Here is a 23617-nt window from a genome sequence, read left to right as displayed (position 1 = left end):
GCAAGGATGATGGATTGTAACACCGTCCCTAAGTGCAGTACAGTGCTACCTCGGGTTAAGTACTTAATTTGTTCTGGAGGTCCGTTCTTAACCTGAAACTGTTCTTAACCTGAAGCAGCACTTTAGCTAATGGGGTCTCCTGCTGCTGCCACGCTGCCAGAGCACAATTTCTGTTCTCATCCTGAAGCAAAGTTCTTAACCTGAGGTACTACTTCTGGGTTAGTGGAGTCTGTAACCTGAAGCATATGTTAACCCGAGGTACCACTGTATAGTACTTTACCCAATATGAATGGGTAGAATCCAGTAATGTGTGCTTGTGGACACTATTGGGATGGAGGCTAAATCTGTGCTTCTATGCATGGTGACTCCAGTACCTGGGATGAAGAATAGGACAAATGCATCTTGGATTCCATCCTGCTTGCTTTGTTCTACAGAACTCAATGAGGGGCTCTGAACACTGAGCCAGACTCATAGCTGCATAAGTTCAACCACCCTGGGCTGGACAGAATTCAGAGGGTTGGCATATGGATACATGCATGACTATGCCAAGGCAGAGGGTTTCAGAAATCATAGAAAGCTTTTCCTAGTGAAGAAATAAATGAGTCTCATCCTTCCAAGTGGTTGGAAACAATGGCAAATTGAAAGGCAGGCGTTTGCTCTTGCACTCTCTCTGTCTTGGCATTTATGCACATCTGCCATCACCACCACTACCTATGAAACATATGTGAGCCTGCAATGCTTTTCAATCTGCATTTATTCATCAAACTCATGAAACACGCTGTTCAGGAGCCAATGAAACTGAATCTTGTGGGCACCCCCATTGGAAGCTCTTTGGGAAACTGAGCGACTGTCCTTACTTTATCCCCTGGGACACGTTAAGAAAAGAAAAGAAAAGAGATGGAAGCTTTGAAAGAAAAATCCAAAGGCAAGTCAAAAGCACCTCGTTAATAATGGTCAGGAAAATAGTTGAGTGTCAAATTTATCAGCACTGAACACCTCAACTTCAGCAGCTGCCAAGAAAAGATGAGTAAAAGCGGCAACTGCGATTTCCATGCCAAAACTAGGTTTGTCCTGCAGAAGGGGGTCTGCGAAGCTTTGCACGAGGCTCCATCAACAAATGCCCCGTCAGCGTTTACGACCTGCGCTTTATATGCACTTTACGTTCTACATCCCGGGTTTGTGGAGGGAAGAGAAGAATCGCTGCAGAGCTGCTGCTGAGCTTCAGACGACAGAGATATGTCCCAACAAGAGTTTCTGAACTTTAGAACAAAACTCTATACTATCAAGCACGCCTTAGATCTTTTAACAACACTTCCCCAAATGCCTTGTAAAACAGTAAAGTCTGGTTGTAATTATCAAGCACCATACACACACTGTTTACAGTAGAGTTGTAATTTTTTAAAAATGTTTTTGCACAGAGAAGTAAAATACTTCTGAAAAGTACCCAAACGTCTACTGTGTTCCATGCCAACAGGGCAATTCAGCCAAAAATGCAGAGAGGGGAGAGATTGCCAAATAAAAGAAAATATAACAAATTGGTAATGGCTTCTATCTTGACAGAAAATGAAAATTATACCTCAATGTGTGGCCACTCATGTGGACACATAAGAATGTCTTACAGGCAATCATTTTACTTCAGATAACACACCCTGACAGTGGTGCACGGCATACTGGCTGGCTTTCACTTTCCATAAAAGCAGCAACCGTAACCTATAAAATGGTCTAGGAATCATATAATTTATGCATATCCCACATGCATGCACACTCACACAATATTTATAATAAATCATCTCAAGCACACTGCTGTATTATGAGGGGTGGGTTGGAAGTCAGCACTAAAAATTCCTTCAAAGTTGCCACAATTGGATCCAGCCACCCAATCTACTTAAAGGCACTGAAAAGGGTGGGGTGGGGGAGAAGGGTCCAAGTCCAAAAATATTTTTTGTCCTCCAAACTAATCCCCCAACCATGAGATTCTTTGCACTTTTTATAGTCTTAAGGTTATTGAGATTCTGAATGTCAAAATCTACAAGCCGCCCACTCCAAAGTAGTCAAGCATGAAGCTGAAGAATGGTTTCTGCTGTTGCAATTTATATATATTATTGTTGTGGTTTATGTCTGGCTGTGGGTTGATACAGGCTATCCCTGATTTGGTGCTACACGAATGAGCCTTCAGTTTAACAACAATCCTCAAGTCTTTCGTCCATCCTACCCCTCTCAATCCCTTCCTTTCCTGGCCTGCCAAAACAATGGATGTGCTTGACCTGCAAACCAGGATAGGATATCATAGTTGATCTTGGTTTCCAAGATATGCCTAAACAATTAGTTTCCTGGTTTGGACAAAGAGAAGGAATTGCTGTACGTGAGTGGAGATGTGTGTGTTAGGAACCCTCAAAATCTAACTTCAAAACTTTCATCTTATGGGAGAAGACAGCAAGCACAGAGGGAACATGTAGGTCTTTTAGTCTAGAGTAAGATGTATGGCAACTGATCCAGAGAAGTTATGGATCATTAAATCCACACTACACCATGGAAACCAACAGAGCTTTTTTCCAGCCAGAACTCGCTCAGGTAGGTGCCATTGCTATTATATGAGAACAAGGGAGGCATTCATGGTGAGGTCTGGCCCCTCTTTTTCTAGAAAAATAGCACTGGAAATCAACACTGAATTCCTGGTGTCCAAGTATCATATGAAGAGGTCCTAAACTATTACAAATGTTCTAGGGTTATATTCCTGAAAAATAACCATGTGGTCTTTACATATTAACTGCCCTGGCCCAACCTGAAGATACAACTTTATAACTAAGGCAGGATGTCCAAGAAAGAAAATGCTATTTCTGTTTCCAGAATAGTTTATAACTCAGGATTGTAATTCTAACTGTTAATCAAAAGTTTAGCTAACCAGCCATGCTGCTGTTCTAGGTATCTCCAGAAGAAACAGCAGCAGCCATGTGTTTTCCTGCAAATTTCCTGCTTGTTACTTTCATTTTAAGCATTTGAAAACCTTGTTTGTAAAAAAAGGATATTAAAAACTGGAGATCACTGCAGATCAAACTTGATTGTACAATTTCATGCAAAAAAATAAAAATAAAAATTTGGTTCTGCAACAAGCAACTAGGTGATTTCCCCTTCCTTCATCATCATCACAAAATAAATACAGAACATGAGATTAAGTCTGCTATATGACCCGGGATCCTTAAGAGCAGAAAACGCAAACACAGTGAAGATTTCCACAGTAGCTGCAAGCAGTTTATCCAAAGGCCTCTCTTCCTTACTGCCATCTCAAAAATATGCTATAACTCAAGCATTTAGCAGAAATAGATACAAGTTGCTCGGAACATCTAGTTCCATACCTATTTACATTAAGTTTTCTCATTTCCCCTGCTTGCCAGCAACAAATGTAGGCATCCTTGGCAAGCAATGCTTTTAGAACTTGGAGGAAGTCTGTGTCCTTTACACAAGAAGTGTATGGAGAAGCAAGACTTGTTATTCTTAATGTCTCAGCTCAAGGCCTTATGTCTCCAGCATCACCTACATGTTTCATCTTCCAATAAATATTTAGCACTATTTTCTTTTGACTTTTAAATAGGATTAAGGGGAATCTTGTTAGCACAAATTGCAGCCTATTAAACTAGCAAACAGACATTTTGAATGTTACAGTACATTATGATGAGGAATAAGTTATTAGTTATATACTCAGTCTTGTAATTTTAGCTTTTATGAAACAAGGAGTCATGACTTTCCAATGGTAGGAACAGCTCTCTTGCTTGGTTCACATGTAACACCAACTCAGTTTGATCATCGCAGTTGTGACTGTATTATTATTATTATTAGTAGTAGTAGTAGTAGTATATACCACTATTTATCAAAAGATCTCAGGGCAGTGTGCAACATTACATTACAAAACATCAATGATAAAACATAATAAAAACATAGTAAAAAGCATACTAACAGAAAGCCTAATGGCAACATAAGCATAATAACAGTCATCTCCCCCACACTTTCACAGGCATCGTTTATTTAATAGCCAATAGGCCTTGGTAAACAGGAATGTTTTTGCCTGGTCGTTGCATTTTGCACCAGCTGAAGTTTCTGAACCGTCTTCAACCTAGAGGTTACCAGAATATAGGCCACAGAAGTTAGGCTATCCCTGTCCAGATAGGGGCATATCTGGACCACCCACCAAAGCTGGCAGAAGGCACTCTGTGGAACACCCCCAAGCTATGTACGTGCTCCTCTAAGAGGGAGTACAACCCCCTCAAGAGCAGGAAATCTTCCACCCATCTAGCCTAGGGAACCACCCTCTGTCTTATCTGGCTTGAGCTTCAGTTTATTGGCTCTCATCCAATCCATTACCGAGGCAATGTACTCTTTACCTTGTTTGTACATGTAAATTCCGTTCCTCAATTCCTGGTTCAAGCTAACCAGAATTTGCTGCGACACTGGAATTGGAAGAACAGCTTGTCTCCATGGCAGAACTGAAAACCCACTTCAAACAGTAACGGGAGGGAGATCATAGTTCAGCAATCAAGCACATGTAGATTCCAGTTCAGTCCCTGGTATCTACAGTTAGTGGGTGATTTGAAATTCTTGTTGTGAACTGCCCCGAGACCTCTGGGTATACGGTAGCATAGAAATTGAATAATAGTAAATAATAATAATAATAATCCTCTGTTTGAGACCCTGGAGACCCACTGGTGTTAGAGTAGCCAATTTGATTACATTTCCCCCTAAGCCAGCGGTTCTCAACCTGTGGGTCCCCAGATGTTGTTGGACTACAACTCCCATCATCCCTGAGCTCTGGCCTTGCTAGCTAGGGGTGATGGGAGTTGTAGTTCAACAACGTATGGGGACCCACAGGTTGAGAAAGGCTGCGCCTAAGCAAACATTTCAAGTCAAAAACGTTTCTTACCATCCTTCATCATCCTCCACTTCAGGTTCAGACACTTCATTTTCAGGAGTCTCCGCTATTGCTTGGTTCAGTTTTGATTTGAATCTGTCCAGCAATGCCAGCGTCTGGAATTAAAACAAGACTGCTGAAAACTTGCTCAGTTCACCACACCTTTAAGTCCTAATAACACTAACACTTGAAGTGAGCGAGCATCTAAGTGGTGTGATGACTTGCACTGTGAAATCAGCTGAGCAAATACACTGTGTGTGCAGTATTTACGTACGTATGTAATGAACTACTAACAAGCTATATCTAGTTGTTGTAAGACACTAAGTATGCCCACTCATCTGCCTCACTTCAATTCCATGTGCCCCAGTTCATGAGGCTTCAGTGAACCTGCCAGTACTCCAATGGGAATACAGATCTCTGTGCAAGCAGAGCTGCCTTATCTTCTGTGCTGGAAAATGTTTCTCATTCCCATTGAACGGAGTGGAGCAGCTCATCGTCTTGCAAATGTCTGTGCAAATCAGATTTCTGCAGTACTTTATAACTGCATCCATTATGCATCCGTTGGTAAGTTACAAATAAATTTAACAAAATATATGCTACCATCAGCAGCAGCACCAAAGACTTAATTGTTTAGCTCTGCCTTTCCATCATTTTAAGTGTTTTAGTTAGGCTGCTTTTATTGCAGTGCTGCTTTATTTTGTGATCTCTGATCTTAATGGACTGAGTGCTGCTTTAATATTATTGCTGGCTGAGGATATTTAATTTTATTGTGATCTGGTGTGTTTTAATTTGAACCATTCGATTCTCATAATGTAATAAATTTGCTTACATTAGGTTATAGATGTCATATTAATTTATTAAATAAAAACAGATAAGCACCATTATCAGTGGTTTAGATGCACACTGGTAGTGAAACAACATCTAGGCACCCAAGGCTGAGAAAGAGTGGTCGAGGGGGAAGCTTACTTGGCCTTAAGACAGATTACTCACCTGTAAGCTCTGGATTCCTAAAGTTGAGAAAGCTCTCAGTGTTGCTCTGCACAGCTGCAGAACTTCTATACGGGACTGCACAGAATCCCAGCTTCCCACCCCCAAACCATTTGAAGACTACTGATTTATTGGAAGATTGTATAATTAAGCTAAGTTTTCAGACCACAATTCAACATTAACAAAATTAAAGAGAAACTTTGAGAACAGAAGGGAAGTCCTGCTGGATGAAGCCAAAGGTCCACTGGCCCAGCATCCTGTTCTCACAGTGGCTAACCAGATTCCGAGCAGATAGTACTGAGAGACACACTGCCTCAGATAATGAAAGGGTAACTGAATTAGTTTTAAAATCATCATGCTGGTTTCATCATCTTCAATTATTTACCTGAACTTCACGGGAAGGTCCCTTCTTCGGCTGCTGCTGTTTCAGTTGTTCATATTTCTTTTTTTCTTCCAGATATTCTGCAACAATGCTGTTTGGGGCAGCTTTGTCATCTGCATTTAGAAACCAATGAAAACATGCACTGAGCCAAGGATGACTATGATGCCATCACTGGGAAAGAGAGAGAAATAAGACTACATAAATCACCTCTAGTGCTGAATACTGTCTGGTTAGCTATTTGACATATGAACTCATTAGAAAACACAATTTGCTGAGAAAACTAACTGACTGCATGTCTAGTCAGAAGTAAAACCAATTTAGTTCAAGGAGTTTTGTACACTAAGTGAGTACACGATTTTAGTTTGGCAGATTAAAAACGATTTGAAGTCAAAGGGATGGTGAATTATGGTCTACTCTGAGTATGCTAACACTATATATCACTCTATATCAGCTTTTCATGTCGCAGAAGAAATGGGAATAGATTTGAGAATAGTACTTTGTACTTGGATTTGGAATAATATTGCTTGTTTGTTTATTTATTTTATTTATATACTGCTCTGCATCACAAGATCTCAGGGTGGTTCACAATAATATATTCCCCCCACCCCTGAAAGAATTCAGCATTGTTCTAAGGTGATTGTTCCATCTACCTAGATAGACCAATCCCCCACTATCTTCCCCTGAACACTGTTCTGGGGATTCTCCTACCCTTCCCATGAGCCAATTTTGGGGTGGGGGTGGGGAAAAAGCCCCATTGCATAAGCAGGCTCATTAGTTAAATCCCACACAGAATTGATAATCCAAAAAGAAAAAATCCAATTTGTGAAAAATACAATTTCAGTGTCGCCTGACCAGAACAAGACACATATATGTTAAGATTTGAATAGGTCCTGGCAGTACACTGGAGTTCACGCAAACTACTTACCATCTGAGGTGTTAATATGTGGAAAGGCAAAGCAAATCGTCTTTCACTTCAGGCAACAAAATGTCTCAGAGGTGAACAACAGGCATACATCATGTAGCAAAGGGTTTAATCAAGACTTACTTATGCTTAGAGTGGTAGGTCCATTGATTCCAAATAACTAATTCTGGATTTAACTCAGTGCATTTTCTATGTGTTTTGTATTGAGGTTGCCTTTGTCTCCCCACCAGCCCTTTATGACTGTCCCTGGTGGTGAAGTCTCGGACTATGGGTGGTGGGGGAGTAGGGGAAGGAAGTCCTGAAAGCATGGTCTGAACTCGCTGCCACTGCACAGGACATGCATCTGTTTTGGAAAGGTTTGCTTGCTTGTTTTTGCTATGCATTTGGACATCTGTTAACCAAATGCTGCATGATAGTTCCTGAGTTCAAGGAGCAGTTTTTCATCTAAGTTGAGTACAACTGAACGCCATTTTGAATCAAGATGGCAGACAGAACATTTCAAAAATGCATTGATTTTAACTACTGTTTCAAAACTGAATTTATTATTATTTTTGGTTTCTCAGAATTCCTATCCAATGCCTGCTACATAACAGATAATATTAGCTTTCCAGAGCTTCAAGTGAACCACAATGGTCTATTTCCCTTTTATCCTATGCCACTGTAGTACTGTCATACATAAAGGATGAGCATTAGAAAAAAAATGGACTTTTGGGCCAACTTTGTTAATCTATCCTTGTTATGTTGTATCTCTGCAACTTTACGGAATATTCTTTGCTTCTGACATTTATTCGAGTTGGAATAGTGATTACATGGAAAGTAGTATGCTATCCATGTTCTTTTTGGGTTTTGGCTGAGTTTACAAACTGGTGCTTAAGTATTCCACTTTATAATATTGAAGTTTTATGCCCCATTGTATAGTACCAAAAATATGATAGGTTGCAAAAATATAGGGTTTGGATCCAGTTTTTACTGTGTTCTGTATTAGTTTTGTTTTTAAATATTTTGCAGCAAGGCACTGCCAAAAACACCACCATTATCTAAAATAATTTTCTCAGATTATAATTGTAAACATAGTCCTGTTCTATAAAGAACTGAACACCAATAATCTAATAAAAATGTATTTAAGGTATACCATTTTTTATTTGAAGATTGATTTTGTTCAAATTTGGGTTTCTGATTCATCTTTAACAAACTTGAATATTCAGATTTAACAATTTAGTGTATTCATGTAGATAAATACAGAACCCCATTCATGAAATTGTTGGTGAAACTCCTTAAAAGTGCAGTTATGGTCCCAAATCAGGAACCAAAATGATTCCTGAAACCCCTACCCTGCTATGTGAAATTTGTTGAAAACATATTAAAAGCAATTTATCGATTTTTAAGATGGCTCTACCTTCAGTTTTTGGAACATCCCAGAAACAGTACTCACTAAAGCTGAAAACCTACCAGCCACTTCATACACAGTTAAAAAAAAAATTCTTGACATAACTATTTGTAGATTTGTGCGAGTAGAATATTTGTGAACAAAATTGTATACAACAAAATGAGGTTTTTCTTCTTCCAGGAATTGGAATTACTGACTAGGATAGGATACTGAATAGGGGTTGCTAACTAACAAACAAAATGTTTGGTTTTCTGGTGAAGTTTTTATAGTGATACAACTAACACTACTTAGTATATTAACATTTGGTGCAGACCCAACCTGAAAGTTGAAAGAGAGTCTGGAGGTGATTAATATATTCTTTTCATCTGCTTGTTTGTGCATTTAAGAGCTCATAGAAGTGGACTACACTACAACGCTCTGTGAGCAAGGCACTGATGGACTCCCCTATGTATGGAAGGTGAATTAGGGAACTGTGCAAATCCTTTCATCCGTTATTAACACTACTCATTCTAGGAAGAGATGGTTTAAATGCCAAGTAAGTGCCTGAGAAGAACATGGGGAATTGGCCTTTAGCTGCCTTGATTTTATCTCAGAAAGGCAAGTTACAAATGCCAAAAATCAATTAAGCAAACTTTCTTTCTTGCAAACATGGAGACATCTGTGGCAGAGCATCTGGCTTTTACATACAGAAGGCACCTGGCATCTCTAGGTAGAGCTAGGCCTGAAATCTTTGAGAGCCACTGCCAGTCAGGATAGATAAATCCGAGCTTGATAGACCAAATGTCTGACTTGGTATAAGGTTGTTGTTGTTTAGTCGTTTAGTCGTGTCCGACTCTTCGTGACCCCATGGACCAGAGCACGCCAGGCACTCCTTTCTTCCACTGCCTCCCGCAGTTTGGTCAGACTCATGTTTGTAGCTTCGAGAACACTGTCCAACCATCTCGTCCTCTGTCGTCCCCTTCTCCTTGTGCCCTCCATCTTTCCCAACATCAGGGTCTTTTCCAGAGAGTCTTCTCTTCTCATGAGGTAGCCAAAGTATTGGAGCCTAAGCTTCACGATCTGTCCTTCCAGTGAGCACTCAGGGCTGATTTCCTTAAGAATGGAGAGGTTTGATCTTCTTGCAGTCCATGGGACTCTCAAGAATCTCCTCCAGCACCACAGTTCAAAAGCATCAATTCTTCGGCGATCAGCCTTCTTTATGGTCCAGCTCTCACTTCCATACATCACTACTGGGAAAACCATGGCTTTTACTATACGGACCTTTGTTGGCAAGGTGATGTCTCTGCTTTCTAAGATGTTGTCTAGGTTTGCCATCGCCTTTCTCCCAAGGAGCAGGCGTCTTTTAATTTCGTGACTGCTGTCACCATCTGCAGTGATCATGGAGCCCAAGAAAGTAAAATCTCTCTGTACAATTTGCTGCTGAAATGGAATACACAAGATGAAACGGTTAAATCGGTCATGATTAAATGGGCTCAGGACATTGGTCATAATATCTTGTTTGCTGATTGGGAAAAGTTGTGGACCACCGGGATAAAATTTACGGCATGTAATGCCTTAAGAGAAAACATAATGAAAATGATATATAGGTGGTACATAACCCCAGTCAAGCTTGCAAAGATTTACCATGTGCCTGATAACAAATGTTGGAAATGTAAAGAAACTGAAGGTACATTTTTTCATCTTTGGTGGACTTGCCCGAAGATTAAGGCATTCTGGGAAACGATCTATAATGAACTTAAAAAGGTATTTAAATATACTTTCCCCAAGAAACCAGAGGCCTTTCTCTTGGGTATTGTCGGCCAAGGGGTGTTAAAGACGGATATAACTTTCTTTATGTATGCTACAACAGCAGCTAGAATACTCATTGCGAAGTACTGGAAGACGCAGGAACTACCCACACTGGAAGAATGGCAGATGAAGGTGATAGACTATATGGGCTTGGCAGAAATGACGAGCAGAATCCGAAACCAGGGAAGAGAAGCAGCGCAAGAAGAATGGAAAAAATTCAAGGACTATTTAAAGAAATATTACAAAGTTAATGAAAGTTAGAATGATGTTGGACTGGAAAGTAAATGGTTACTATTAGTAATGGTTAAGACAAGGAGAATAAGGAAGAATAGTCTAAATTTAAATTAAAATAAGGGAAGATTTGCTGAACAATCAATAAGAATTTGGAATACAGAAAGGGGAGGCATGAGGAAGTCGGGGAAGATGGGATATGAAATTAGGATATGAAATGATACATGTTTTTTGTTTCGTTTTCTGTTTTTTGTATGTTTATGTTCGTTGTATTGTGTTTAAATGGAAAATAAAAATATTATATATATAAAAAAAAAGAAAGTAAAATCTCTCACTGCCTCCATTTCTTCCCCTTCTATTTGCCAGGAGGTGATGGGCTCAGTGGCCATGATCTTCGTTTTTTTGATGTTGAGCTTCAGACCATATTTTGCACTCTCCTCTTTCACCCGCATTAAAAGGTTCTTTAATTCCTCCTCACTTTCTGCCATCAAGGTTGTGTCATCTGCGTATCTGAGGTTGTTGATATTTCTTCCGGCAATCTTAATTCCGGTTTGGGATTCATCCAGCCCAGCCTTTCGCATGATGAATTCTGCATATAAGTTAAATAAGCAGGGAGACAGTATACAGCCTTGCCGTACTCCTTTCCCAATTTTGAACCAATCAGTTGTTCCATATCCAGTTCTAACTGTAGCTTCTTGTCCCACATAGAGATTTCTCAGGAGACAGATGAGGTGATCTGGCACTCCCATTTCTTTAAGAACTTGCCATAGTTTGCTGTGATCGACACAGTCAAAGGCTTTTGCATAGTCAATGAAGCAGAAGTAGATGTCTTTCTGGAACTCTCTAGCTTTCTCCATAATCCAGCGCATGTTTGCAATTTGGTCTCTGGTTCCTCTGCCTCTTCGAAATCCAGCTTGCACTTCTGGGAGTTCTCGGTCCACATACTGCTTAAGCCTGCCTTGTAGAATTTTAAGCATAACCTTGCTAGTGTGTGAAATGAGTGCAATTGTGCGGTAGTTGGAGCATTCTTTGGCACTTCCCTTCTTTGGGATTGGGATGTAGACTGATCTTCTCCAATCCTCTTGCCACTGCTGAGTTTTCCAAATTGGTATAAGGTAGCTTCCTATATTTATAACTTTAGCCTAGTTCTGTACTCCTCTTGGCTTCAGTTTGGCTAGCAAACTCGGGTCATCCTCACTGTAACTCTCTTCTTCTCTGTCCTCTCTCTCCCAAACCCAGCCTAATGTTAGTACAACGAATTTAAATTTCAAATGATTTATTTAGCCAATACCACTACTACTCCCAAGATATATGCTTATCAAGGGTATACAGTCGCACCTTGGTTCTCGAACGCCTTGGTACTCGTACGTTTTGGCTCCCGAACGCCAAAAATCCGGAAGTAAGTGTTCTAGTTTTCAAATGTTCTTTGGAAGCCGAACGTCCGATGTGGCTTCTGCGGCTTCCGATTGAGTGCAGGAAGCTCCTGCAGCCAATCAGAAGCCGTGCCTTGGTTTTTGAACGGTTCTGGCAGTCAAACGGACTCCCAGAACGGAGTAAGTTCCACAACCAAGGTACCACTGTATAGGAAATGTGTGAAGAAAGCAGCTTGAGGGCCTGTATGCTCAATTATTTGAATGAATGATCATAGGAAAGAAATGCAAATTTAGGAAAGAAATGCAAATTTAATAAACTAGTGCAATGCATTCGCCAAAGCTGAAAAGTAATCTAAATGAATTAGGCTTGAGATCATTTGGTTCAGACTAGCACAAGATCAAGAGATTATACAAACGACTGGTGAGAAGATAAGAGACAAACGTCTCCTTCACTGGCAAGACTGGATTCAGGTTTCCAGCAGCTTTCAGCAATCCTTTGTCTTAATCTATTTTACTCTTTTATTTAGTGCCCAAGACTAGCTCTACAGGATGTTGAATGATGCTGCCCCAGGCACAGCCTCTCCAGCTGTTAGAACTAGCTGCTGCTCTTATGTTTAATGGGAACTATTGACAGCTTTCTTGTTTTGTCCTGTCTTTTTGGCTGAGGAAACCACAAATCACTGCAAGAGGAACAGTACATTTCTTTTTTAAAAAGAACTGTAAACCGATTTCATCACGCTAATAAGAAAAAACAAACATGAATAACAGAATATGGAAAAGGCAAGTTATTTAAGTATTTGTTGTAGTAGTGCATCAGATATGGTGGACTTGTTCACTCACTCAATCATTTTGGATGAAAATCATTGCAGTCATATTAGGAATAGCAGGCCAAATGAAAATATTTTAAACATTATTTAAATGTCATCAGGAAGGCTCTGGGAAAGCTGGATGTACAAGGAGAGAAAGGAAAGGGGTAGAGGAAGCAGAGAGTGTGCTTACATATGACTCATTACCAATAAGCCATGGTTTGTTATGTCTATACCAGGATTTATTGTACAAAGGCAACCCTAGGAAGACATGTGTTTTTGTGATGGGGGCATCACTAAATACACACCACAACCCTGAATTATTGTTTAATCAGAGTGCTATTATACTGAGCAATAAATGCTCTCTAAATGTAATAATCAGGGTTTTTTTCTTTTTGCCGTCCGCTAAACTACCTTTACAATGAAAGTAATTATTCTGAGAAAGAAGACAGACATACAATGTTGCAACCAGAATGATACTTCAGGCATGGTTTTTAAACAATTATGGGGCACAGAAACTTGAGGAACAAAATGACACTAGCAGAAGATCAAACGACAGATAATTATAGGGGGGAAAGCAATGCACTAGGTTGCAGATTAGTAAATCTATACTGAACCCAGATGTCAATTTTTTTTAAATGGATGGCACAAGACCTAAGGCTGACAGGTCTTTGGAGAGACGGCTGCTTGCACCAAACAGAAAAGGGAAATAAAAACACAGAGAGAGAGAGCTCTGTTTCATATTTACAGTCTCAACTGACAGACCTTTTGCCCTTAGGGCAGCAAGAGGTGGGGGAATCTCAACTGAGAATCTACAAAAAGAGTGATAAAAATTAAGACACTTTACACTGCACTGAAAAACCCCCCAAGGGTTTCTCATATAATATAACCCAACAGATATTTAAAGGTAATGAGCATGAACTAATTTTCAGACAAAGGGGAGAAGCCTTTTCTGTTAGTATATGGAAAATCTCCCTCACTCCTTTTTTTTTAAAAAAAATTCACACTGAAATTATTTGCCAAAATCCACATGTAATATCCCCTCAAAACCCTTTAAAAAAAGAGCAGGTGATATTCAATCCATGCTTGCCTAAATACTATGTAGTATCAGGGCCAGAAAGAATTGGACAGTGAAAAAAGGAACCAGAAGCAACTGATGCTAACTGTATATTATTAAGTACCTCATTTCTAGTAAACATAGCTGCAATGTGTTTTGAGGATTTCTATTCCTTGAGGAGTAATCTAAACCAACTGCTTCATATGCCATTAAAGTGGATGCAAGTGTTATTTAATGAACATCGTCCAGCCTTCCTGTAAATTATGTTGCAAACCTATGGTCTAACCATGCCGGCTGGAGCATTTCAGTATTTTATGGAATCAGAGTTAAGAGGTACCTCAAAGGCAAACTAGGGCAACCCCAGCCAATATGTGAAACCCACAACTACAGCATCCCTGACAGGTAGCCATCTAGCTTCTGCTTAAAAACCTGTAATGAAGGAGAGTTCATCGCATTCGGAGGCAGCCCATCCCATGGTTCAACAGTTCATAGTCATAAAACTCTTCATAATATTTAGATGAAATAACTTTTAAAAATTTCAGCCTGTCCTTCCAGGTTCTAACATTCTATGTAATAGCCCTTCAAATGTCTTAAGATGGCTCTCATGTCATTTCTTAATTGTCTTTTCTCCAAGGTAAACATACCAAACTCCTTCCACTTTCTGTCATAGATTTTGATCTTCACCATTTTTGTTGCCCCTCTCATGCTAAATCAGAACTGTTTACAAAATATAAGTCAAACAAAATATGTTAAAGCCAAACTCCTTAGACTTAGGACAGCGGAAATTTTTCTTGTTCAATCTTATCTGGAGAGCCACATCACTGGTAATATCAAATTAACCCGAATAGCTGCGGATCCTTAGGTCTAAATCCCTCTGCAATTGTCCCTCATGTGCCCCCAGTCTCCAGATGCTACATATATCCTGGTCCAACTCTCACTTGTACTGACCTTTCCCTCAAGTCAAAAAAGCAAGTTTGGTTGGGAACCAAACATATAAACAAGGGATGGATATATTTTAAATAAATAAATGAGGACACCTGTCAGTTATGATCTGTCCTTCAAGCTTTCTGCAGTACAGCTTATTCCATTTCTTATCATGGACAAGCTTCAAGTAGTCCACATTTATCTATAGCTGTGAATATGGCCACTGCTCCCCTTTCTGAGAGAAAAAAAAAGAAATATTTTCTTTTGCAGGAAATTCCAAAAGTTCCAAGGAGCAAGAAGTAGAAGGGGCAATTTATCATAATTACAAGATGGACTTCTTTATCAAATTTTACCATAATGGTTAAAACTATCCCTGTATATTACAGTACACGACTTTGGCTTTGTTGTTGCTTTTGTAACACAGGCAAACTAGCAGTCTAGTCCATTTGTTTCTAAAACAACTTAAATAATATCAGGGGATATAAATGACACAGTGGGACAAGTCTCCGCTTTCCTTAACAATTCCAGATAATATTTCTGTATAGCAAGAGTTAGTGATGTGTGGTGGCTAGAGTAGCCTTCCCCTACCTGGTGCCCTCCAGCTATTTTTGACTACAACTGTCACCTTCCCTGATCACTGGTCATATTGACAGGAATTGTAGTCTAAAACAATAGGGTAGGGAAAGCTGTCTGAGATTAGGACTGAGGAGACATGGCTCTGACTTCCCAGATAGCCATTGGGTGACCTTGAGCCAGTCACCATCTCTCAGTCTAATTTACAGTGTTGTAGTAACGATGAAAGGGAGGACCTGGAAGAACCATGTATGCCACCTTGAGTTCCTTCAAGGAAAGGCAGAATAGACATGCAATAAAAATAAATAAAATATAATGGGTTAGAGGAGATGAGGACACAAGAGTTTATTTAAGATCTTGTATCCTGACAACTAGTCTTTTATAAAGGCTCCCAAGGTAGCTCAGAATAGGATTTAAAGATACAGTATCAGAAGACTAATCAAGTTAAAGCTTCTCATTAAAATAAGAGAAGACTATATTATAGTATATTGTATTTTAAAATGGGGTTTCAGAATTTTTAGGGGGTTTTGAATGTTTTATGTAGATTTTCAATTTCATTGTTCTGTATGGGACAATGGCAATAAATATATCGTATATCATATAATAGGACAGTCTGTCAATCAAAACAAACACCAGGAACAGATCTCACAATTAACCAAAAGACTGTCTAACAGAAAAGATCTAAGTAACTTACAAGGAGTGGTAGTGAGTGGCCGGTTCTCCTTAGGCAGAGGGAACTACCACTAAGATGGCCCTATCTAAACTCAGAAGTTCTCCAAGGTCCTAGTCCAACACTCTTACCACTATGTCACACTGGTGTAGTGGTTTATGTTCCTAGGGACCAAGAGGAGACCCAGGTTCTGTGCAACACACATGAGCTTGATGGGAAGATCTTTGTTGCTGGGATTAAGGTGGGTCAAGTATGACAACAAAGTAGTGGCATCAACATGAATGCTGGCACCAAATAAGGAATAATGATTCTGATCAGCCCCTCAGCATTTGGTTCTGTAGTAATCTGATGGGACAGTGTTGACAAATCTTGAAACATTGCCAGTCCCTTTATACAAGGAGTACATGAAATTCTTATTGTCCCCCAGGCTATTTTCTTTCTTTCAAAAGAGGAAGAGATGTAACATAATGCGCAAAACGGTTGCTGGAAAAACCACCACCATAGGTACTTTCAAGGTAAACGTCAGAGGTGTTGATTTCAGGAGACTGACATAAAACTCAAAATAAACCTTTAGAAGATGTAGAATAATCTACAGTCATAAAGCACCAAAGGGCTGGAAAGAATGAGGCAGCTAATGGGGATGAGCTTGAAGATTTGGATTTTTGTAAATTCTGGAGTGAAGGTGACCTGGTCCACACTTCCCAGACTAATGTGTGAATCAGTATACTTCTCCTTCAGATTTCACACTTCAATTCTGTAATACACTTCCCAGCTCAACCCCTCCCCTTAATTAACAATGTGTATTCAATATAGAAATACATATATTGAAATAAAATATGTAGTTAAATATGAATTTTAATGTGATATATCTGTGTGTGTATTAAGATTGATATGGAAATAGTGCAGACTTCTGAATGAAGACATGTGTAATACTATCATGAGGAATTGGTCTGTTTCCAAACTTGTGTCAATTTCCAACTGGCTGTGCTCGCAGGTACTGCTGGGAGTCAAAGGTGCTGCTGTGAGTTCGAGTCTAACAACATTTGGAGGGCACCCTATTGGTTACCTCTGCTCTAACTACTACACCACACTTTCATAATCTCTGCCTCCACCACTTGCAAATAAGCAGGAGCTGGAATTACACCCAGTCCCACAATATATATATCAATGTTACCTGACTGGCAGGAATGGATTTACTAATCTCAGGTCTTTTACACACACACACACACACACACACACACACACACACACACTCACTCTTCTGAGGTAGTGGTAAAATAGGACAGAGAAGTAAGTTACTGCTCAAATGTATAAAGGCATATCATTTTGCTCAAGAATATTCATAGCTTGTTCCCCTTGAAAGTACCTGAGTGCATATTACCTGTAACAGATGTGATAGGACATCTTTTAAGCCTTAAGATTAACATTTTTTTCCATTTTCTAATAAAAATCATGTGTTTTAAAAACACCATGCTCCATTAGATACACAAATATGGATGCAGGCATCTCAATTTCTACATACACAGCTCTGTTATTGATTTCATCCAATCTTAAGATGGCTTTTAGAAACTTCTAAATGATTGAATGTGACCTCCAAGTTGCCTGGGGTGTATCTCAAATAACCACTGGTTTTAATCCTCTCTTTATTTTCAAAGCTCAGGTTGCCTTTTCTAGTCTAAATGTTGTCAGTTCACAACTGAGGCATTGTTTTGATAATGCACCAGAAAGGAACTGACACCTTACCTTTCTGAAAGCAGATTAGAAAATTTGCCTAAACCTACATCTGTATGGGGCTCAGCTTTATTGGCTGCCGAGCTGAATAAAGCACAAAAAAGCTCAAAGACACAAGAGGGGGGATTTAGAAATATAATTTAGCCAAGAGGAAACAAGAAAAATAAGAGAACCAGCCCACCAAACGCAGGATAAGTGAGACGCGAAAGGTGTCTCAGGATAACTTATGGCAAGCCTTTACAGAAAAAAAGGTACGCCATTGCTACTGTTCTTTAATGGTAAAAAAGGGTGAGATGCGGAATGTCAGATTGTATCATTTTATATCTTCTTAGATATGCATGCATGAGGCTGAAAATATTTCATTTCGGGAGCCAAAAATATCTAAGGCAGTGCCATCCACAAACTCTGGGGCTTTCCTCTTCTATCTTGCCCGGTCTTGTAGTTAGATAGGCCTCAACATGGCCCTGTGGTAGATGATCCCTTTCTATTGCTTCACCTGACAGCTATCTCACACTGGGATCCCCAAGCCTTCTACTTTAGTTTCTGAGTTCAGTCATCAATGTGTGTCTGCCCATGTCCATTCAATTTCACCTTCACTGGACCTGGTGATCACCAGAGGCTCTGCCTACATCTGAGGGAATCCTTTGGGAGTTGTCTCTTCTTTGACTCCCTATAGTACAGTGTGTGTGTGGGGGGGGGGTAACAGTGGCCCACCAGCTCCCATACTTTCATCTTATTTTGTTATAAAAATATTAATATACTGCTAGGTCATAGAAATATATCAAAGCGGTTTACAGCAATAAAACATAAAACTATACAATAAAACCATAAAAACGTTAAAAACAGACACCAATTAACCCTTATGGAAGGATGTGTTCTTAACTACCTGTATAGGCCTGGCAGAATAGAAATTTTCCAGAAGGCACTTGAAAGTTGGCATAGAAGGCACCTTTTGAATCTTAGCTGGTAGGATATTCCACAGGACTAGGCTGATGACACTAAGGACTCATATTGTTGCTGTTGTCAAATGAGCCTCACCAACTCGGGGAACGACTGTGCAGAGGATCTCAGAGGGTGAACTGGGTTTAAGGGGACCCTGTGTCACGGTTCAGTTCACGGGCGATCGAAGTCTCAGCTGGGGACGTCGTGACCGGGGGCAAGATGGTGGGGTGGGAGCAGGAATGGGAGTCTAGAAGCCGGAAGTCAGAAAGCCAAGAGTCCCAGGGTCAGAGAGCTGGGAGTCAAGAAGCCAAGGGTCCGAGGATCAAGAAGCAAGGAGTCAAACGCAGCAAGACAGGGAACGTGTTGCTGTGGCAAAGAGCTGAAAGGAAAATGCTGACCTTATATCCCTTCCTGGCTCTTGCCACCAGGTGCTGTGAGTTACAAATCGGCCTCACCTGTGTGGCCACGCCTTGCCTCTTCAGAACCAACTTAGGAAGGCCCCAGTCCTGCAGAGTCCTATTGGTCACAGGGCCTGGCTCCTGCACGCACACCTGACAGCCTGAACCTAAATCGCTGAAGGCTTTGTAAATTAATACAAGAAGCTTGAACCTGGTTCGGTAGTAGATGGGTAGTCAGTGTGGCTGTTTTATCAATGGTATAACATGTTCTTGACCAGAAACCTCCTTCAGCAGTCTGGCTGCCTTATTCTGCACCAGCTACAGCTTCCAAACCAAACCCAAGGGCAGCCCCACATTGAGCGCATTGCAGTAATCCAGCCTCAAGGTTACCAGCGCATCATCCTTGACCACTGGTCATACTGCCTAAGGCTGATGGAAGCTGGAGTCCAACCACATGTGGAGGGCCATCCCTGTTATAGTTTAAGTACTCCAATCTTTCTTCACCGCTTTCCTATCAACAACACATTAGGCAGGGTGTTAGCTCTGCTATGGCAAGAATATCCTCTTTCTCCTTAAACTAAGTATTACCAAAACAGCTGACAAAGGACGTTCTGGCCCAGAAAAGCTTATGACACAATATGTTTGTTCATCTTTAATGCGCCACAAGGCTCTTTGTTGTTTTTATTTCAGATGGCGTAACGTCAGCAATAACCCCACTGTTTAAATTAGGTTTATGAAGTCTGACTCTTGCACGCATTCTGTACCATACAGTCAGAGGTATTTTAATGCATTTTTAAACCCTGGGCTGTTTTGGCAGCGAGATTACAAAAGAAAGACTGAAAGAGGGATAACTTTTGTATTTTGGTGGCTTTTGCTGCTTCAGCAGCAGAAGATGCTGGCATGGAGCATAGGAATTAACACAGTGGGGTCAGATGACGTAAATTATAAGGAATAAATAAGTTGTCATGGAAGTGCTACAGTTCAAGGAAAGGCAGAATAGAGATGCAATAAAAATAAATAAAATATCAAGGAATAGAAGAGATCAGGACACAAGACTTTATTTAAGACCTTGTACCCTGACAACATTTTAATAAATACTTCTGTAAAAAGTATTGTTGGGAGACACACTCTAAATTTAAATCAACAGGCTATCAAGGGAAGGTTAAATATGGCAGAATACCTGGCTGGGGATTCAGCACTGAGAAAAGTTGTATTTTTTGAACAAAGGATGAATAATGTATTTGGATATCTTGAGGATACTTGGCACCATGTCCTCCTGAGAAAGTTATTCCATCGCATTGGTATACAAGTGTAAACATGTGTTGCCTTTATTATCTCTTACCTTCAATTTTATTCTCCTCTAGTTTGGAGGCATTTTCTTCTTTCTTTTGCTTTGCTGCTAACAGTTCACGTTTCAACTGGCGCACTTCCTTCCGTAGGTCCTCACTGCAGAGAACAATGTTGAGATAAATTCAATTTTCTTGGAAAGTAAAGCCACCCAGAAGAGACAAAGATAAGACCCAGTAAAACTGATAAAACATATGGAGTACAGCAATTCATTTATGCCAGATATGGCCTATCAGGTTCATTTTAACATTTTATATCCTGTTTAATTTCAAAACTCTTGATGCAGTTAACAAAAAACAAAGCAAACCTCAGAACAGGTTTGGGGTGAGTGCAGGGGGAAGAGAACTTTCTGTAGTGCAGGGAAAACCCATTGTATTGATAAAATGTTAACCTTAGTACTACACTGAATACAACTCTATGTTTTGGGCTGTACACCCATTAGTTCCCTCTTCTGCAGCAGAATTTCCCTTTTCCTTCCCTTGTTGACTCCTAACCATGGTCCAGTCTTACATCTGCACCAAATGCTAAGTAATGTTGATACTAATAAAGTTCCCCCTTCGTTACCAGACCTGCTGCAGCACCACTGCACACATTCAAATGAGCATGTATCTTACAGGTGGAGAATTGGCTACGGTATATTACTCCTGGGATCTTTACTAGAGATAACTGCGAACACACAAACAGAATTGCTTCTGATTGCATGTTCTTGGATCAGTGCTAATTCATGCAACAGAGGCTTTCTCTGGGGACCACCATGATGCTCTTACAGCTCAGAGTAAAGCTGAATTATACATACAGACACTCTAAGGGAATGTACACATCCAGATGAACCAAGCTTTTTAGCAATACAGGCAACTTGCAACTTATGTGCTTTTAGCTTGTTTATTTTCAACTGTACATACTTGACGCATGGAAGGCAGAGAGCTTAAAAGCTCTTTTTGCACAGGGTTTTCCTGGTGCGGAAAAAGCTTTTAAGCTCTGTGCCTTGCTTAATAGGCTACTGGAGGCTCTTTTGACATCTTACGAGATCATGGGCGGTCCCATGAGATCTTGCAAGAGTTTCAGTGCACCAGATCCGGAAGGTAAATTGCTCACATGGGGGCGATTCCAAAGGGGTTGTTTTGACTATACACTATTTTGGCTTTTCATGCTATCCACCAAGGGGTAACCCTCTTTTATGAGTTACATGTATCTAATGTTCCAATTGCGATATAGTCATACTTTGGGTTAGATGTGCTTCCGGGTTTTGCATTTTCAAGTTATGCTCCGCGGCGACCCGGAAGTAACGGAGCATGTTACTTCCAGGTTTCGCTGTTCGCGCAGACGTTCAAAATGACATCATGCGCATGCGCAGAAGCGGCAAAGAGCGACCCGCTCATGTGGTAAATAAAAATATGCCCTTTTCCCTTATGGGGTATCCAAGAGCCCATATAGAGTCCTTACATAGGTTCCCTATTGGTAGGAGAAAATAACAGAGGTCAACCAGAGAATATTGAGAAGCAAAGCAGCTAGTAAGCTTGATCTTTATTGATCTGTTGCAACAGGGTACTCCCCTCACACGCAGGAGAGGAAGAGGACCCACAAAAATGCTGTGCAAGGGCTTATAAAGAGTTTTGAAATTCCCATCCTCTAGATCAAGACCACCCCCAGAAACATTACACATACATCACAGAAGGGGTGTAACCTAAGACCACCCCTCAGATAAGACGGTCTAAAACAGAACATTTGCATGTTGTTTTCTCCTGTCGCTTTGTTTATTTCCTGTCTGGCAGGTTACTTGATTGGATTTCTTGGGGAGCCTGGGCAGTCTTTTGTAATGATAAGGCTCACACCCTTATTCAAACACAGATTAAGACAGGATTTGTGAAGGAAGAGACAATGGGGAGGCTTTTCCATTTTGACCATGCAGAGAAACATTTACTCAGTTTAGGAATCAAAATGGTTCCAGGTTGGCTTTCCTGTGCTGATCTATGTACGTGTGGTTATGAACGTTGCCATATATCTAAGACCATAAAATTCCTATCACATTATCCCCCCTTTGGGGCTAGAATTTTTCTTAAAAATTTTTGCCCCACAAATAATAACATCGTATGTTGTAAATGGATGCCTTTGTATAAATATATCATCTAAAAATAACATATGTTGCATTTTGTTACTAAATTACTTGTGGCATTCTAGCTCTTGGGAGAAACATTTTCTCAATAGTGGCTATGCTTTACATTTAGCAGGAAGGTCCACTACTGACTGAAAAATGCAGTTGGTGTTTTGTCCTTCGCCATTTTTGTGTGTTTCTCAGGTGTCAAGCTAGCTCTTCTGTGGTCTCACACCGGCATAGTGCTTCTGTGGTCTCACACCGGCATAGTGCTACAGCAACACATCCTGTTGCATCCCCTCGGGGCTTTCATTTAACCATGTCGCCTGGCATTCACCATAGCTGGCACAGGTTTGGACATCTCATGAGAGAGATGTCTTTGCCTTGGCCTTTCTGTGGGATTTTATTATAGGCTGTGGTCTTGCACTCATGGGAAGTTGCTCACTTGCACTTAAAGGACCAAAAAGCTAATTGCAGCCTGGATACACTTGCCCAATTCAAACTGAGTCCAATTATAATTTATATGTGCTCATGGTTCTCAACTTATCAAAACAAACTGTTAAAAGAAAACCATTCTTAAAAAGGGCACTTGTCCAAATAAGTCAATTTAACTCTATAAGGGATCATTCCTGCTAAACCAAAGCATATCCACCTTCATGTATCTTAGAAGCTTCTCCATGGTAAAGCGAGTTTTAGCACAATTTTAAAATGGGTAGGGAAGGTTGGCATAGTGCCAGGTGGGACAATCTAAACATTGGACTACACAATAGCCTGGTCTATTAGAACGCATAAAATGTATGAGAATCCTCCACTGGGGTGTAAGGAATAAGACATTAAACTTAAAAACAATTACACACAAAAATAGCCCCCCCCCTTTGTGGAAATAACACACTGTCAGACACATTTCAACATTCCTACGTAATAACACATAATACAAAAAAACCTAATTAAATATCAGTTGCATATCTTGAGACAATTGTGATCTTCTCAATCCTGGAGCACAGTCTTAAGGTTCAAAAGTGATAAAATGTCCTTGCAATTCAACTCCTCCCCCCTTTGTCAGCCCCACTCCTCTGTCAGTCTATATCCTTTGAAAGAGATAGCTCT

The 23617-nt window shown here is 40.2% G+C and overlaps 1 protein-coding gene across 2 annotated transcripts in view; it reads right to left on the bottom strand.

Annotated features, from left to right (window-relative positions):
* Window positions 1-23617, bottom strand: part of CWC27 (CWC27 spliceosome associated cyclophilin) — a 121485-nt gene that overhangs the window by 19246 nt on the left and 78622 nt on the right. For both annotated transcript variants that reach the window (XM_083576199.1, XM_083576200.1), the window contains exons 11-13: window positions 20414-20517; window positions 6273-6382; window positions 4913-5016 (exon numbers count right to left, since the gene is read on the bottom strand). In XM_083576199.1, the coding sequence (XP_083432325.1) occupies window positions 4913-5016; window positions 6273-6382; window positions 20414-20517 (318 nt within the window). The remainder of the gene's footprint in view (window positions 1-4912; window positions 5017-6272; window positions 6383-20413; window positions 20518-23617) is intronic.

This window comes from Podarcis filfolensis, assembly GCF_964270895.1.
Source record: "Podarcis filfolensis genome assembly, chromosome: 11".
Taxonomy (NCBI): domain Eukaryota; kingdom Metazoa; phylum Chordata; class Lepidosauria; order Squamata; family Lacertidae; genus Podarcis; species Podarcis filfolensis.
This window is presented reverse-complemented; position numbering and strand designations above follow the sequence as displayed.